Here is a 17151-nt window from a genome sequence, read left to right as displayed (position 1 = left end):
ATAAAGAATAAAAAAATAGGGCTGAGAGTAGAACTCAGAAGTAGAATGCCCCTGGGTTTAATCCCCAGTTCTGAAAAAAAAAAAAATATATATATATATATATATATACATATATATATATATATATATATATATATATAATATTTATATATATTTTCAGTGCTTCCTGCCCTTTTTTTTTTTTTTTTTTTTGCGGGTCTGGGGATGGAACTCAGAGGCATTCGACCTTCAAGCTACACCCCCTGCCCTAGTTTTTATTCTTTATTTTGAAACAGGGTCTCACTGAGTTGCAGAGGGCCTCACTAAGTAGCTGAGGCTGTCCGCGAACCGCCATCCTCCGGTCTCAGCCTCCCGTATTCTGGGATTACAAGTGTGTGCCACCACGCCCGGCTGCTTCCTGGCTTTCTAATGAACATCAAGGGGCCTCATATTGTAGGCCAAGATTCCAAAGAAGGTCTGTACTTTCCACTAGACAGAGGAGAACAGGAGCCGGGTGTAGCAGACCAGGCCGAAGAACCCAGCAAAGGGACCCAGCTCTTCCCAGGCTGGCTCCCCTCCGGCCCAACCAGTCTGTTCTTGTTGGGCCAACCCTTTCCCCCTTCTGGGAAAAGAAGTTCCAAGCAGGAGCTGAACTCAGAGGAGACATGAAGATAGGATCGGTTTCCTCTAACGCAGGAATGGTTCCCTGTTCCTGCTGGCTTTTACCCAGACTTCCATCTTCCTCGTGACAGTCCCCCTCCCCTTTGCAGTTGCGTCCGGCCCCAGGCTGTCCCTGGCGATGATCCACAGAGTTTTGTTTTTGTTTTTGTTTTGTTTTTAAGGTACTGGGGGCTGAACCCAGGGGTATTCTACTTCTGAGCTACAATTGCAGCCCTTTATTTATTTATTTATTTATTTATTTATTTATTTATTTATTGTGGTACTGGGGATGAAACCCAGGGGCATTCTCCCTCTAAGCCACACCCCAGCCCTATTTTATTCTTAATTTGAAACAGTCTCACTAAGTAGTTGAGGCTGGTTTCAAACCTGCAATCCTCCTGTCTCTGCCTCCCCAAGTACTGGGATTACAAACGTGCGCTGCCACGCCCGGCTTCTCAGCTCTTTTTGTTTTGAAAAAGGGTCTCGTGAGATTGCAGAGTTTCCCTAAGTTGCCGAGGCTGGTCGCGAACCTACAATCCTCCTGTGTCAACCTCCCAAGTACTGAGAGTACAGGTGTATGCCACCATGCCCTGCTTTTACTGTTGGTAAGTACTGGGGATTGAACCCAGGGCTTCATGCATGCTAGACAAATACTATACCACTGGGGTACATCCCCTAGTGCGATGCTGGGACAGGAGGCCAGCCTAGGTAATTTAGCAGGACTCTGTTTCAAGATAAAAAATAAGCCAGACAGCTGGGCGTGGTGGCACACATTTGTAATCCCAGCATTTGAGAGGCTGAGACAGGAGGTTTGCAGGTTTGTGGCCAGCCTCAGCTACTTTTAGTGAGGTCCTTTGCAATTCAGTGAGACCCTGTTTCAAAATAAAGAACAAAAAATAGGGCTGGGGGTGTGGGTCAGAATGCCCCTGGGTTCCATCCCCAGTACCTCAATAAATAAATATAAAATTTAAAAAGAGAGCTTGGTGGTAACCCTTCCCCCCTCATCCCTGTGAGAGATGGAGGGGAGGGGAGGAGAGATGGAATCGTTTATGTTGCCCAGGCTGGTCTCAGACCCCTGGGCTCCAGGGATCCTCCCACTCAGTGTCCTGAGTAGCTGGCGCAACAGGCAAGCGTGCACCACCACTCTGCAAACCCACTTTCTCTGAGTCCCTACTTGCTCCCAGTCTAGCTCAGAGCCTGCGGCCTGATACTAGTTGCTCAGCCTAGGGACACCCCAACTCTGGCCCAGCCCACCGTCTACAAAGCTAAGCCACAGAGTGATGTCCTGAGCTGTGGTTTCCCATTGGTTATGACCCAGGCAGGGCACAGCAGGTGTGTGTGTGTGTGTGTGTGTGTGTTGCTAGAAATTGAGACACCAGGGGTATTCTACCCTTCCCTGGGTTCAATCCCAGTTCTATGAAGAAGAAGAAGAAGAAGAAGAAGAAGAAGAAGAAGAAGAAGAAGAAGAAGAAGAAGAAGAAGAAGAAGAAGAGGAAGAAGAAGAAGAAGAAGGTAGCGAGGTTTAAACCTTCAGCAACATAATGAGACTCTCAGCAATCTAGCAAAACCCTATTTCAAAATTAAAAAAAAAAGGGCTGGGGGAGCCACTTGGAGGTAGACTACCCCTAGATTCAATCCCCAGCACCCTCCAAAGAAATGAGGTTTATATTGTGGAATTTGTCCAAGACGTCCAGCTGGTCAGTGGCGAAGCTGGGTTTGAGAGGCATTTTGGCTCAGGAATGTGCTTACACAGGGATGTTTACACATAAATAAATAAAGGACACTGCGAAAGAGCCAGCTCTCGGACACACATGGAGCCTAGGACCGGCAAGCTAGAGGGTAGTTATTACTCAGTCCTCATCCTGCAGAAATCTAGAGCTCACCACAGCTTCCGCTCCTGCCAATTCCTAACAGCTCCTGCCAAATCCAAGTTCAGACACCTCAGGAGAGGGGGCCGCTGCAGAGGCCTCGCTGCCTGAGATTGCTGAGGTCACAGACGCAAGCCCGACTGCAACAGTCAGGGCAGCTAGGAAACCACCCTGCCATTCCTAAAGCCAATCCGCACAACTGCTTAGAAGGAGCCTCTGATGGCATCGGAGCCTGCCGTGAGGCATGGCCGGTGCTGGGGCCTCCGAGGCCAGGATCGGAGCCTGCCGAGGGGTTAGGCCGGAGCTGGGGCCAGTGAGGCCGGCATCGAAGCCTACCTTGAGACAAAGCCGTTACTGGGGCCTCCGAGGCCAGGATAAGAGCCTGACGAGGGGTTAGGCCGGTGCTGGGGCCAGCGAGGCCGGCATCGGAGCCTACCTTGAGACAAGGCCGGTACTGGGGCCTCCGAGGCCAGGATAACAGCCTGCCGAAGGGTTAGACCAGTGCTGGGGCCAGTGAGGCCAGCATTGGAGCCTGCCGTGAGGCGAGGCCAGCATCGGAGCCTGCTGTGAGGCATGGCCAGTGCTGAGGCCTCCTAGGCCGGGAGCAGAACATGACGAGGGGTTAGGCCGGTGCTGGGGCCAACGAGGCTGGGATTGGAATCCTGCCAAGGGGTTAGGCCGGTGCAGGGGCCAATGGCCAACATCGGAGCCTGCCGTGAGGCAAGGCCACTCCTGCAGCCTCCAAGGCCGGGACCGAAGCCAGCTGAGGGGTTAGGCCGGTGTAGGGGCCAGCGAGACCAGAACCAGGGCCTCCCATGAGGCAAGGCCGCTGCTTGAGCCAGCGAGGTCTGGATCAGTCCACTGAGTAGCCAGACCACTACTGGGGCCGTCGAGTGGGATCGGTACTTGCAACGCAGCATGCACAGAGAAATATCGCAGAAAATATAAATCAGACGCTTCTCTTAATCAGCAATAACTAGGAGGAAAGGGGCAACAGGAAGAGGTTGAGCTATAGAAAGGGCCCTATAGTGAATTAACTAATGTAACCAATCAGAGGGTATGTAATAGTGGAGGACAGAGCCTCTTTAAAATGCAGGAGGTACATAAACAAATGTATCAAAGTTAATCACCAAAGAAGCATGGGATGGAGGGAGGGGGAGGGAATGGGATGGGGGCTGGAGGAGGGCTAATTGGATGATGTGTGCTTGTATATCCTCTCAAGTCTTGTACTCCAATGTGATTGATATATGACTACAATGCACCAATTTAAAAAACAAATAAATTAATTTAAAAAAATAAAAAAAAAGAAGGAGCCTCTGAGAGCATCAGATGGATTGAACCCAGGGGCATTCTATTTCTGAGCTATACCCGCAGTCCTTTTTTATTTTTATTTACTTTTTGTGGTACTACCTCGAGTGACACCCCAGCCCTATTTTTTATTCTTTTTTTTTTTTCAGTACTGAGGATGGAACCAAGGGGCTTTCTACCTCTGAACTACACCCCCAGCCCTATTTCTTAGTCTTTATTTTGAAACAGGGTCTTATTGAGTTGCAAAGGGTCTCACTAAGTAGCTGAGGCTGTCTGCGAACCACGATCCTCCTGTCTCAGCCTCCCAAATACTGAAATTACAAGCCTGTGCCACTACACCCGGCTGTTTTTAGTTTGAATAGGGTCTCACTAAGTTACTGAGGGCTTTGCTAAGTTGCTGAGATGGGCCTGGAACCTGTGATTCTCCTATCTCGGTCTCCCAAGACAGGGTTACCAGTGCAAGCCACCATGCCGGGCTACCAAACTGAATTTCAACCTGTTTATTTTACAGGTGACATAGTGAGCTATCATTTATTTTTGTTTATTTAATTTTCTTGTGGTACAGGAGATTAAATCCAGTGGCATTCTACCTTCAAGCTATATCCCCAGTCCTATTTTTTCTTTTTTCTTTTTGGTGGTACTGGGGTTTCTGGAAACCCTTCTACCTCCACACTACTTTCCCAGACCTATTTTATACTTTTAATGTGGAAACAGGGTCTTTTAAGCCAGCAAGGCTTAAAAGGAGCTGGGCATGTTGGCGCACGCTTGTCATCCCAGCACTTGGGAGGCTGAGACAGGAAGATACAGGTTTGAGGTCAGCTCCAGCTACTTAGTGAGGCCCTTTGCAGCTCAGTGAGACCGTTTCAAAATAAAAATTAAAAAGCAGCTGGTTGTGGTGGTGTGCACTTGGTAATCCCAGTATTACGGAGGCAGAGACCAGAGGATCCGGGTTCGCAGACAGCCTCAACTACTTAGTGAGGTCCTTTGCAACTCAGTGAGACCCGGTTTCAAAATAAAGAATAAAAAATAGGGTAGGAGGTGTAGCTCAGAGGTCAAATGCCCCTGGGATCCATCCCCAGACCTGCAATAAATAAATAAATAAATAAATAAATAAATAAATAAATTAAATAGAGAGACTAGGCCGGGCGTGGTGGTGCACACTTGTAATCCCAGCAATTGGGAGGCAAAGACCAGAGGATCATAGTTCATGGACAGTCTCAGTTACTTATCAAGACTCTTCGCAACTCAGTGAGACCCTGTCTCAAAAAATAAAACAACTAAAAAATAGGATAGGGGGTATAGCTCAGAGGTAGAATGGCCCTGGATTCCATTCCCAGTATTCCCTCCCCCCCAAAAAAATAAAGACTAAAAAATAGGGCTGGGAAGCCGGGCGTGGTGGCACACGCTTGTAATCTCAGCATTCAGGAAGCTGAGACAAGAGGATTGCACAGCTTCAAAGCCCGCCTCAGCTTCTTAGTGAGGCTCTCAGCAACTTAATGAGACCCTGTTTCCAAATAAAGTATAAAATAGGTCTGGAAATAAAGCCGGGACGAAGAAAAGCCCCTGGGTTCCACCTCAAGTAACACACACACACACACACACACACACACACACAGAATAAAAAATAGGGCAGGGAGTGTAGCTTGGAGGTCGAATGCCCTTGGATTCTATCCCCAGACCCACACAAAAATATAAAAATAAAAATAATTGGGCTGGGGCTGTAGTGCGTAGGTAGTACCGCAATATAATAAAATAAAATAAAAAGTAGGCTGGGGGTGTAGCTTGGAAGTAAAATGTTCCTGTATTCAATCTCCAGCAACACACACACACACACACACACACACACACACACACACACACACACACACACACAGAGTTGCAGCTCAGAGGTAGAATTCTTCAAGTGAGAGGTAAGAAGCTTGCTGGCCTTTGGCAGCCCAGAACTTTGCCCTCTAGGGGAGGCAGAGAGTAATTTCAGGGATACTGGAGTGGAAGGGAGTCTGGGCCCAAGAACAGGGCCCCCAAAGCCCAGCGCTGCTGCTCTGCTGTCTCCTATGTCTCCTGACTATGCAACCCCTGGTGCCATGTCCCGCGGTGTCCTTTGCCCCTGGTCCACAGAGCCTGCCCGCAGCAAAGAGCTGGGCCAGGAGCCAGACCCCAGCCTAGAGCTGACGGCAGCTCTGGCGTCTTAAACACATCGCTTGACCTCTCTGAGCCTGAGTCTGCACATCTTACCATGCCTTCCAGCTCTCAGGCTTGGAGAAGGCCCAAGGGAGACAAGGGTCTCCCAAGACGAGAGGCTGCTCAGCGGCTTCAGTCTGAAACCGCAGGGCCCGGGGGGTGCTGCAGCCCCGTCTGATCTCATTTCTGTTTTCTGGCGTCTAGATGCTGCCATTCCTACCCTGCGTTTCACCCCGGAGCTCCTGGCAACTCGTGTGCCCGGAGGCCCGAGCCCTCTGTCATTCCTGGGGGCAAGAAGCCAGGCAGGAGGCGCTGGCACCGGCTGCTGGCATCAGGAGCGGCTCAGCTCTGCGCGAGGGCAGAGACTGAACGGAGCAGGTGTTTTATTCCAGCCCTTATCAGTGTTTTTCATAACACCCTAGAATGTTGGTCCAAGAATTCTCAACTTACACTTCGCGTAGAGTTCAGATGGGTTGAAGGAGCTCAGACAAGCTGCTCAGAGCCCAGGGACAGAGTCTTCCAGACAAAGGCTATCAGCGGCACCATGCCCTGCTCAGCGAGGGGTGCGCAGCTGAGTCTGACGGTGCGGCAGGGGAGACGGCGGTAAACAAAGTCAGTGGGGGTGGTTTGGTCCTGGGCATTGAACTCAGGGATATTCTCTCAGGGATAGTCTACTTCCAAACTACACCTCCAGCCCTACCTTACTATTTATTTATTTATTTATTTATTTATTTTGCAGTACTGGGGATGGAACCCAGGGGCATTGTACCTCCAAGGTACAACCCCAGTCTTATGTTTTAGTCTTTTTATTTTATTTTGGGGGGGTACTGGGCGTGAAACCCAGGGGTATTCTACCTCTGAGCTACACCCCCCAGCCCTATTTAACTCTTTCTTTCTTTCTTTCTTTCTTTCTTTCTTTCTTTCTTTCTTTAATTCTTTCTTTCTTTCTTTCTTTCTTTCTTTCTTTCTTTCTTTCTTTCTTTCTTTCGCAGTACTGGGGATAGAACCCAGGGGCATTCTACATCTGAGCTACACCCCAAGCCCTGTTTTTTATTTTTTTGGGGGGTCTGGAGATGGAACTCAGGAACATTTGACCTCTGAGCTACACCCCCTGCCCTATTTTTTATTCTTTATTTTGAAACAGGGTCTCACTGAGTTGCAGAGGGCCTCACTAATAGCTGAGGCTGTCCACAAACCGCGATCTTCCTGTCTCAGCCTCCCGAATGCTGGGATTATAAGTGTGCCCCACCACGCCCGGTTTATTCTCTTTTTCGAAACAGGGTCTCACTGAGTTGCAAAGGGCCACACTAAATAAATAGCTGAGGCTGTCCACGAACCGTGATCCTCCTGTCTCAGCCTCCCAAATTCTGGGATTACAAACGTGCGCTACCATGCCCAGCTCCCCCCAGCCCTATTTCTTAGTTGTATTTTGAAACTGAATCTGTCCTCGAATCTTAGATACTCCTATCTCAGCCTCCTAAGTGCTGATATTACAGGCGTGCGCCACCACACCCAGTGGTGGAAACCTAATTATATGCAAGGTACGAAGATGAAGAAGATAAGGATGAGAAAGACGGGCCGGGCGTTTTGGCGCACGCTTGTCATCCCAGCATTCGGGAGGCTGAGACAGGAGGATCGCGGTTCGAGGACAGCCTCAGCTACTTAGTGAGGCCCTCTGCAACTCAGTGAGACCCGGTTTCAAAATAAAAGAATAAAAAATAGGGCAGGGGGTGTAGCTCGGAGGTCGAATGCCCCTGGGTTCCATCCCCAGACCCGCAAAAAAAAAAAAAAAAAAAAAAAAAGATAGGCCAGATCCCTTAATGTGAGTCACAACACTGATGGATTGTATATCATTCTTACAAATTAATACGCAGAAGGCTCTGGGAGGTTCAGTCACTCGCCCGGGGCACACAGAGAGCAAGCCGCAGACCTGGAGGCAGACCTGTCTGTCCCGCTCCAAAGCACAGTGAGCCCTGGCCGCTGCAGACGCCAATGAGGGCCCGGATGCCCGTTCTCAACATTAGATTCCTCCATTAAGCTCCATCTGGTTCTCCGTGGCCTTCCTGTTTCAGGCTGGCAGCCTGCAGCCCCTCCCGCTCTGATATTCTCTGTCAGCATGGCCACAGGGAGGAAGGCACAACCACAGTGGGAACCACCTCCAGGCCCGCTACAGCCCCATTCTAAATAGCAGGAGAAGCTGGGCGTGGTGGCGCATGCTTGTAATCCCAGCATTCAGGAGGTTGAGACAGGAGGATCCAAGTTCGAGGCCAGCCTCAGTTATTTAGGCCCTCTGCAACTTAGTGAGACCTTGTTTCAAAAATAAAGAATAGAAAGTCCGATGTGGTGCTGCACGCTTGTAATCCCAGCATTTGGGAGGCTTACACAGGAAGATCACAATTTGCAGCCAGCCTCAGCTACTTAGCGAGACTCTTCGCAATTCAGTGAGACCCTGTTTCAAAATAAAGAATAAAGCCAGGTGTGGTGGCGCAGGCTTGTAATCCCAGCATTTGGGAGGCTTAAAAAAGGGGGATTGCATTTTGCAGCCAGTCTCAGCTACTTAGTGAGGCCCTCCGCAACTCACTGAGACCCTGTTTCAAAATAAAGAATAAAAAATAGGGCTGGGGGTGTAGCTCAGAGGTTGAATGCCCCTGGATTCCATCCCCAGTAATGCAAATAAATAAATAAATAAATAAATTAATTAATTAAAAATAGGGCTAGGGTGTAGCTCAGAGGTAGAATACCCCTGGTTTCCATCCCCAGTACACCAGACAGGAGCTGAGGGTGTAGCTTGGAGATAAAATGCCCCTAAGTTCAGTCCCCAGGACCACTCCCCCAACCTCAAGAGAAAGGCTAGTGGCCCAAATATGGACACTCCAACAGGCCTTTTCTTCCCTGTCCACAGGTAGATGAAGCAAGCTCCCCACCTCCCTTCATTAGGTGGGCCTGCTGGCATTGCTGGGGGTGGCTCCCACCCAAAGGGCGGGGTGTACGGGCCCAGGCCTACATGTCAGAAGTTTTGTTGTTTCAACATGGTTCTATCTGTTTGGGGTTCCATCAGGCCACACTCAGTTCAGCGGCCTAGGGGTGGTTTTTTTTTTTTTAACTTTTTGTTCGTTTATTTATTTATTTACTTACTTACTTACTTACTTACTTAGTGGTACTGGGGATGGAACCCAGGAGCTTTTTACCCCCAGGCTATACTCCCAGACCTATTATTTGGAAACAGAGTTTCACTAAGTTGCTGAGAACCCCACTAAGTAGCTGAGACTGGGTTCCAAACTGCGGAATGCTCTTGTCTCATTACAAGTGTCATGTCTGATTACAAGTGTGTGGCCACTATGCCTGGCTTTTATTATTATTATTATTATTATTATTAGTGTGTGTGTGTGTGTGTGTGTGTGTGTGTGTGTGTGTGTGTTACTGGGGATGGAGCCCAGGGGCATTGTTCCTCTGAGCTACACCCCCAGTCTGATTTTTTTCTTTTAGTTTTGAAACAGGACCTCGCTAAATTGCAGAGAGCCTCGCTAAATTGTTGAGGCTAATCTCAAACCTGTGATCCTCCTGTCTCAGACTCACAAACCCTGGGATTACAAGTGTACACTACCACACCTGGCTTATTTTTATTTATTTTTTTGTGGTACTGGAGATTAAATCCAGTGGCACTCTACATTCAAGATAGAATTCTATCCCCAGTTCTATTATTATTATTATTATTATTATTATTATTATTAATTTTTTTTTTGCAGGTCTGGGGATGGAACCCAGGGGCATTCAACCTCCGAGCTACACCCCCTGCCCTATTTTTTATTCTTTACTTTGAAACTGGGTCTCACTGAGTTGCAAAGGGCCCACTAAATAGCTGAGGCTGTCCGCGAACTGCGATCCTCGTGTCTCAGCCTCCCGAATGCTGGGATTATAAGCACGTGCCACCACGCCTGGCTTATTCTTTTATTTTGAAATGGGGTCTCACTAAGTTACAGAGGCCTCACTAAGTAGCTGAGGCTGGCCATGAACCCTCACTCTTCCTGTCTCAGCCTCCCAAATACTGGGATTCACAAGTGTGAGCCACCACGCCTGGTTTGCCCAGGGGTTCTTGGTCTGAAGTTAGGGTTCACCAGCAGCTGGAGGTGGGAAATATATTCTAATAAGCACCGGTTGGTTCAGAAGCTTCTCAGCCTAAATCTCATTTCAGCCACCTTATCAGCTTCAGGCTCTGCTTGCTCCAGAAGCCAGGTGCTAGTTTCTGTTCCGAGAGCAGCCAGCCAGGTCTCGAGTGTTTTTTGAACACCTGTGGCCAGATGTTTAACTAGCTGTCATCTCCTGGAGTCTCTATAATAGCCCAAGCCACCCTGAGCCTTTCTTATCTCTTATATGACAGGGGAGGAAACAGGCTCAGATACAGAACTGTAATCGCGGGCACAGTGGGTGGCAGGTCTGGGCGGGAGGCCCAGGTCTCTGTGCTGGGATTCCAGAGCCCAATAGTTTTTTGTCCCCCGACCCCCCTCTCTTGCCCTTTCTCTGTTGCAGCAGCTGGAAAGAGAATGAGTTTTCCAATGCCCAAGTCTCAGAATGTCTGGAGCTCAGACCCAGCATCGGTCTCTCTCTCAATCAATCTCTCTCTCTCTCTCTCTCTCTCTCTCTCTCTCTCTCTTTCTCTTTCTCTCTCTCTGTACTAGGGAAGGAACCCAGGGGCATTCTACCTCCGAGCTACACCCCCAGGTCTATTTTTATTTATTATTATTATTATTATTATTATTATTATTATTATTTATTCGTGGTACTGGGGGTGGAACCCAGGGACTTTCTTCCTCCAGGCTATACTCTCAGACCTATTTTATACTTTATTTGTAAACAGGGTCTCACTAAGTTGCTGAGAGCCTCACTCAGTAGCTGAGGCTGGCTTCGAACCTGTGCGACCCTCCTGTCTCAGTCTCCCAAGCGCGGGGATTACAAGCGTGCGCCACCACGCCTGGCTTATTCTATATCTTGAAACAGGGTCTCACTGAGTTGCAGAAGGCCTCACTAAGTAGTTCAGTCCACGAGCCGCGATCCTCCGGGGTGAGGAGCGCGCAGCCCCAGCCCGGCTGCCGTCCGTGTCTTTGGGGCTCGCCAGCAGAGCGCCCTGGGTCCCCGGAGCCGCCGGGCGCCGCTTATTCTAAGGGCAGGCGGCACCTGCGCCTCGGGGGCTCTCCAAGGTGCGTTTTTCAGCCCGTATAATATAACTCTGCGCACGAAATCAAAACTCCAAACCCAGGCGGCGGCCGCGCCCTCGCCGCCCCTCACCCCGGGCCTGGGGAGGGGCCCAGCGGGCGGCGCCCTCCCGGCCCAGGTGCTGCCTCCCCGGTCCCCGGTGCGCGGGGCTGTTGCGCCATCGCGGGGCTTTCGTAAGCGCGCCCCGGGCCGCCGGGGGAGCTCGGGCGCGAGTTCCTCAAATGTTTTCCTGCGTTGCCAGGACCGTCGGCCGCTCTGAGTCATGTGCGAGTGGGAAGTGGCGCTGACACCCGGCGGGGCCCGAGGGCGCCGAGCCGCGGGGCCGGGGAGGGTCTCGCCGGGGTGCTGAGTGCTCGGTCCTCGGGGCCTGCGCCGGCCGGACCCCCCGCGCCCGCCCGAGGGGCGCCTCCGAGGAAGGAGCATGCTGAGCGTCCGCTGCGCGCTGCTGGCCGCCCTGCTCGCCGCGCCCCGGACGGCGCGGGCCCTGGGGAGCTGCTCGGCGCTGGGTAAGGGGTCCCGGGCACCCGCAGGGGCCGGAGCCAGCGCCCCCGGCCCGGCAGCGGGGTCCCGGGCGCGGCTCGTGCGCCCCCTGCCGCGGACCGCGCTGGGGCCGCGCCTGGGGCGTTGCTGCGCCCCTCGCGTCTCCCCGCCCAGGGTCGCCGGGGGTCTCCCCAGAACCGCATCTCAAGGGAGGCGCCCGGGAGGAAGCCCCCCAGCAGGTGGTGCTCGCCGCCGACCCCCCTCCGCCCTCCGCGGCGTGGGCCACCTCGCCGGCTGACATCATGGGCGCCCAGGCCAGCCGAGGGTCCTGGGCCTGGGGGTGGCACCGAGGGCTCGGGGTCCGCGCGCCCGGGGCCCCGCCGCGCCCTGTCCCTCCCGAGGACGCGGGTCTGAGGCTCTGGCTGCGCGCCCTGGTCTGTCCCCTAGAGGAACTGGACACTCGCTTCTCCCTCCAGAGGTTTATTTTAGGGCCTGAGGGTTTCTTTAAAGGCGCAGCGGAAAACCAAAGGGGCCGCGGCAGGTTTTGGGAACAGATGGCCGGAGAGACAGGGGCTTTGGCTTCCCCCGCAGTCTCCCCAGCGGGTGGCGAATCCCACTGGCCGAGGTCGGGCTGGAGCGGCCCTGGCGTTGGCAAAGGTTGTGGTCTGGAGTTGGGAAGAGAAAAGGTCCTGCCGGTCACTGCCATTGTCGATTGAGACCTCCTATGAGGAGCATATGCCCTGCCCTGCCCTTCTCTTCCCTTCTCTCTCTCTCTCTCTCTCTCTCTCTCTCTCTCTCTCTCTCTCTCTCTCTCTCTCTCTCTCCTGTCTCTCCCCTTTCCATAACCTACTCTTTCTCCTCTCTTCTTTCTTTTTTTTTTTTTGTGCCCCTGGAAACCAGGGGCATCCTACCTCTGAGATATACCCCCAGCCCTTTTTATTTTTTGGTACTGGGGATGGAACCCAGGGGCATTCTACCTTTGAGCTACACTCTCACCCCCATTTTTTCCCCCTTTATTTTGAACAGGGTCTTACTGAGCTGCAGAGGGCCTCACTAAGTAGCTGAGGCTGTCCGTGAACCATGATCCTCCTGTCTCAGCCTCCCAAATGCTGGGATTATAAGCGTGCACCACCATGCCCAGCACTCATTCTCCTCCTCCTCCTCCTCCTCCTCCTCCTCCTCCTCCTCCTCCTCCTCCTCCTCCTCTTTTTTCATGGCCCTGGGAACCAGGGGCATCCTACCTCTGAGATATACCCTTAGCCCTTTTTATTTATTTATTTTTTGGTGGTATTGGGGTTCCTGGAAACCCTTCTACCTCCGGGCTACACTCCCAGACCTATTTTTATACTTTTTCATTTGGAAACAGGGTCTCTTAAGCCAGTGTGGCTAGCTTCAAACCTGTGTGATCCTCCTGTCTCCGCCTCCCAAGCATGGGGATTACAAGCGTGCGCCACCACACCCGACCCCTTTTTACTTTTTATCTTTTTTTTTTTTTTTTTTTTTTTTTTTGCGGTACTAGAGATGGAACCCAGAAGCATTCTACCTCCGAGCAACACCCCCTGCCCTATTTTTTTATTCTTTTATTTTGAAACAGGGTCACACTGAGTTGCAAAGGGCCTCACTAAGTAGCTGAGATTGTCCTCGAACCTTAGATTCTACTGTCTCCCAAATGCTGGGATTACAAGCGTGCACTTCCACGCCCAGCTCGGCTTTTTACTTTTGATTTTGAAACAGGGTCTCACTAGATTTCTGAGAGTCTCTCTAAATTGCTGAGCTGGTCTCAAACCTGCAATCCTCCTCCTCCCAAATACTAGGATTATAAACGTGCTCTACCACATCCGGCTTCTCTCTCTCTCTCTCTCTCTCTCTCTCTCTCTCTCTCTCTCTCTCTCTGTCTCAATTGCGATTGAACCCAGAGGCACTCTACCTCCAAGCTACACCTCCAAGCTGTATTTTACTTTTTATTTAGAAACAGGGTCTCACTAAGTTGCTGAGGCTGGCCTTAAATCTGCAAGCCTTCTGTCTCAACCTCCCAAGCACTGAAATTACAGGGCTGGACCACCACACCTGGCCTTTAAAACATGTGTTCTAGTCCTCTGCTGAATCTACGGAAAACTGTGAAAACTGAGATGAAGGTTCCCAGAGGTGGGGATGGGAAGTTGTCTGGCCCAGTGGGGAGAGGCGCACTGCTCCCAGAACCCTGTGCTGCAGGGTGGGAGATTCCTGAGGCGCTCAGATACTGAAGTCCATCTGCAGGCGGAGGGAGGGTGGAGCATCAGGGACAAGTTGAGAGTCATTCGCTACTGGCTACAGCATGCTGGGGCGAGGAGGCTGAGGGAGGGGAAGTAGAGGTCAAGCTCGCTGGAGGAGGAATCGGGAGGGTGCCAGGCTGGGCGGAGACCAGGGAGGGAGGGAGGGAGGAAGCGGGCTCCCCTCTGCAGCTCCTAGGGTGCCCCAGGGCCCTGAAACCATGGCTGCTTCTCCTTCTCCTTCTCCTTCTCCTTCTCCTTCTCCTTCTCCTTCTCCTTCTCCTTCTTTGTGGTACTGGAGATAGAACCCAGAGGGCATTTTACCTCCAAGCTCCAAGCCCCACCCTCTTCCCTATTTTTTATTCTGTTTATTTTATTATTTTATTTTTTGTAGTACTGAGGGTGGAACCCAGGGACTTTTCTGCCTTGGCCTAAATTCCCAGACCTATTTTATACTTTATTTGGAAACAGGGTCTCACTAAGTTGCTGAGAGCCTCACTAAGTAGCTGAGGCTGGCTTCGAACCTGTGTGATCCTCCTGTTTCAGCCTCCCAAGCGCTGGAATTACAAGTGTGCGCTACCATGCCCGGCTATTCTTTGTGTTTATTATTTATTTATTTATTTTGCGGTACCAGAGATGGAACCCAGGGGCCTCCTACCTTCGAGTGACACCCCCAGCCCTAGTTTTTATTCTTTATTTTGAAACAGGGTCTCACTGAGTTGCAGAGGGCCTAAGTAGTAGCTGAGGCTGTCTGCAAACCTGGATCCTTTTGTCTCAGCCTCCCAAATGCTGGGATTACAAGGGTGCGCCACCACGCCCGGCTATTCTTTTTCTTTTGAAACAGGGTCCCACTGAGTTGCAAAAGGCCTCACTAAGTAGCTGAGGCTGTCCTTGAACCCCGGAGCTCCAGTCTCAGCCTCCCAAATGCTGGAATTACAAGCGTGCGCCACCACACCCGGCTCCCTGGCTTTTGCTCTGAAATAGCTATGGGGCACTCTGTTTCTCCGGTGCTCCGGAGGGGTGGACGGGGCACAGGGGCTCCTGTTGAACGGCGTGACGGGCAGAAACGAGAGTCTTCACACCCACACAGATGCAGCCCAAGAACGGGGCGGGGGGGGGGTAAAAGTAAAGACCCTCAGGAAGTCGTACAGGAAGCTTGGAGCAAATGACTGCGAGGTGTGGCTGGGCGGCTTGGGGGGCGCTGGCGCTGCAGGGTGGGGGCTGGGGGCCCAGAGCACTTCATCAGCTGCTACTCCCGTGGCCGCTCGCTGCCAGGACTCTTGGGTGCGCTTGTGGTCTAGGGCCCTGGGTTAGCTGGGACTAAGGCTTCTCCCAGCTCCGACATTCTAGGTGCTAGGCCAGGAAGTTCCCTCTTTTTTTTTTTTTTTTTTTTCTGTAATGCAAGAAAACACATAGCCAGGCGCTTGGGAGGCTGAGACAGGAGGATCGCACAGGTTCGAAGCCAGCCTCAGTTACTTAGTGAGGCTCTCAACAACTTAGTGAGACCCTGTTTCCAAATAAAGTATAAAAAAGGTCTGGGAGTATAGCCCGGAGGTAGAAAGCCTGGGCTCCACCCCAGTACCATCTAAATAAATAAATAAATAAAGAGCCGGGCGTGGTGGCGCACGCTTGTAATCCCCGCGCTTGGGAGGCGGAGACAGGAGGATCGCGCTGGTTCTGAGCCAGCCTCGCTGGCTTAAGAGACTCTGTTTCCACATAAAAATGCATAAAAATGTTAAAAAAAAAAATAGGTCTGGGAGTGTAGCCCATGGGAGTGTATCCCGGAGGTAGAAGGGCTTCCAGGAACCCCAGTACCACCAAAATAAATAAATAAATAAATAAGGCTGGTGGTATTGCTCAGAGTCAAAACTCCCCTGAGTTCAACCCACAGTACCAAAAAAAAAAAAAAAAAAAAATAGCTGGGTATGGTGGTGCGTGCTTGTAATCTCAGCATTTGGGGGGCTGAGACAGGAGGATCGGGTTTGCCGAGGACAGAGGAAATCCAAGCTTGCTGACCTGCCTCTGTGGATGGCTTCCTAAAAATTATCTAGGGAGGGGGCTAGAGACAGGAAGCCCCTCTAATAGAGTACTTTGACCCCAGGCTTCTGGAACATGGACCCGTACTCTGTTGCCTCATCTGGACCCTCCACAAACTAGGTAAACAAGACCTTCCCGGGCTGGGTGTTTGCAGGGTTACCCAGAGTGACCTAGGGACTCACTGCTGTACCTGGGTACTCCTAGCCCAGCCTGGTGGTGCATGCCTGCCAACCCAGTTCTTAGGAGGCGGAGATAGGAGGATCGCGGGTTCCTGGCCAGCCTCCGTAACTTAGCGAGACTCTCAACAACCTAGTGAGACTGTTTCAAAGTAAAAAGTGAAGGAGATACAACGCCTTTGGGTTCAATCCCTAGCACAATAAATAAATAAATAAATAAATAAATAAATAAATAAATAAATAAGAAAGAAAGAAAGAAAGAAAGAAAGGAAGAAAGGAAAGAAGGAAGGAAGGAAGGAAGGAAGGCTGGGCGCGTACACGTTTGTAATTCCAGGATTCTTGAGGCTGACACCGGAGGATTGTGGTTTGCAGACAGCCTTAGCTACTTAGGGAGGCCCTTTGCAACTCAGTGAGACCCTGTTTCAAAATAAAAATACGGATAGCCAGGCGTGGTGGCACAGGCTCGTAATCCCCATGCTTGGGAGGCTGAGACAGGAGGATCGCACAGGTTCGAAGCCAGCCTCAGCAACTTAGTGAGACCCTGTTTCCAAATAAAGTATAAAAAAGGTCTGGGAGTAGAGCCCAGAGGTATAAAAGCCCCAGAACCACAAAAAACAAAATAAAACAAAAATACAAAATAGGTCACGGGGTGTAGTTTAGAGGTCAAATGCCCCTGGGTTCCATCCCCAGTACTGCAATAAATAAATAAATATCCACACCACTAAGCAACTTCTTAAATATGTGTAGATAAACATTCATTTATGCCAAAAATTGATTTTGACTTTTGACTGAGTTATAAGTACTATCTATTCTTTTTTTTTTTTGGTGCTGCAGGTTGAATCCCAGCACCCAACCTTCCACCTCTGACCCTTACCCTAAACCCTATTTCCTTTCTTTCTTTTTATTTTTTTGGTGGTACTGGGGTTCCTGGAAACCCTTCTACCTCTGGGCTACACTCCCAGATCTATTTTACATTTTTATTTGGAAACAGGGTCTCTTAAG

The 17151-nt window shown here is 50.9% G+C and overlaps 1 protein-coding gene across 1 annotated transcript in view; it reads left to right on the top strand.

The window, feature by feature from the left end:
• Positions 1–11469: 11469 nt before the first annotated feature.
• Positions 11470–17151, top strand: part of IL6R (interleukin 6 receptor) — a gene marked incomplete at its 3' end in the record, with an annotated part of 48354 nt that continues 42672 nt past the window's right edge. The window contains exon 1 of the mRNA XM_080691583.1: positions 11470–11713. Within this exon, the coding sequence (XP_080547709.1) occupies positions 11629–11713 (85 nt within the window). The 5' untranslated portion in view covers positions 11470–11628. The remainder of the gene's footprint in view (positions 11714–17151) is intronic.

The sequence above is a fragment of the Muscardinus avellanarius genome, assembly GCF_963383645.1.
Source record: "Muscardinus avellanarius genome assembly, chromosome: 3".
Classification (NCBI taxonomy): domain Eukaryota; kingdom Metazoa; phylum Chordata; class Mammalia; order Rodentia; family Gliridae; genus Muscardinus; species Muscardinus avellanarius.
The sequence above is the reverse complement of the archived record's forward strand: the minus strand, read 5'-3'. Positions and strand labels throughout refer to the sequence as shown.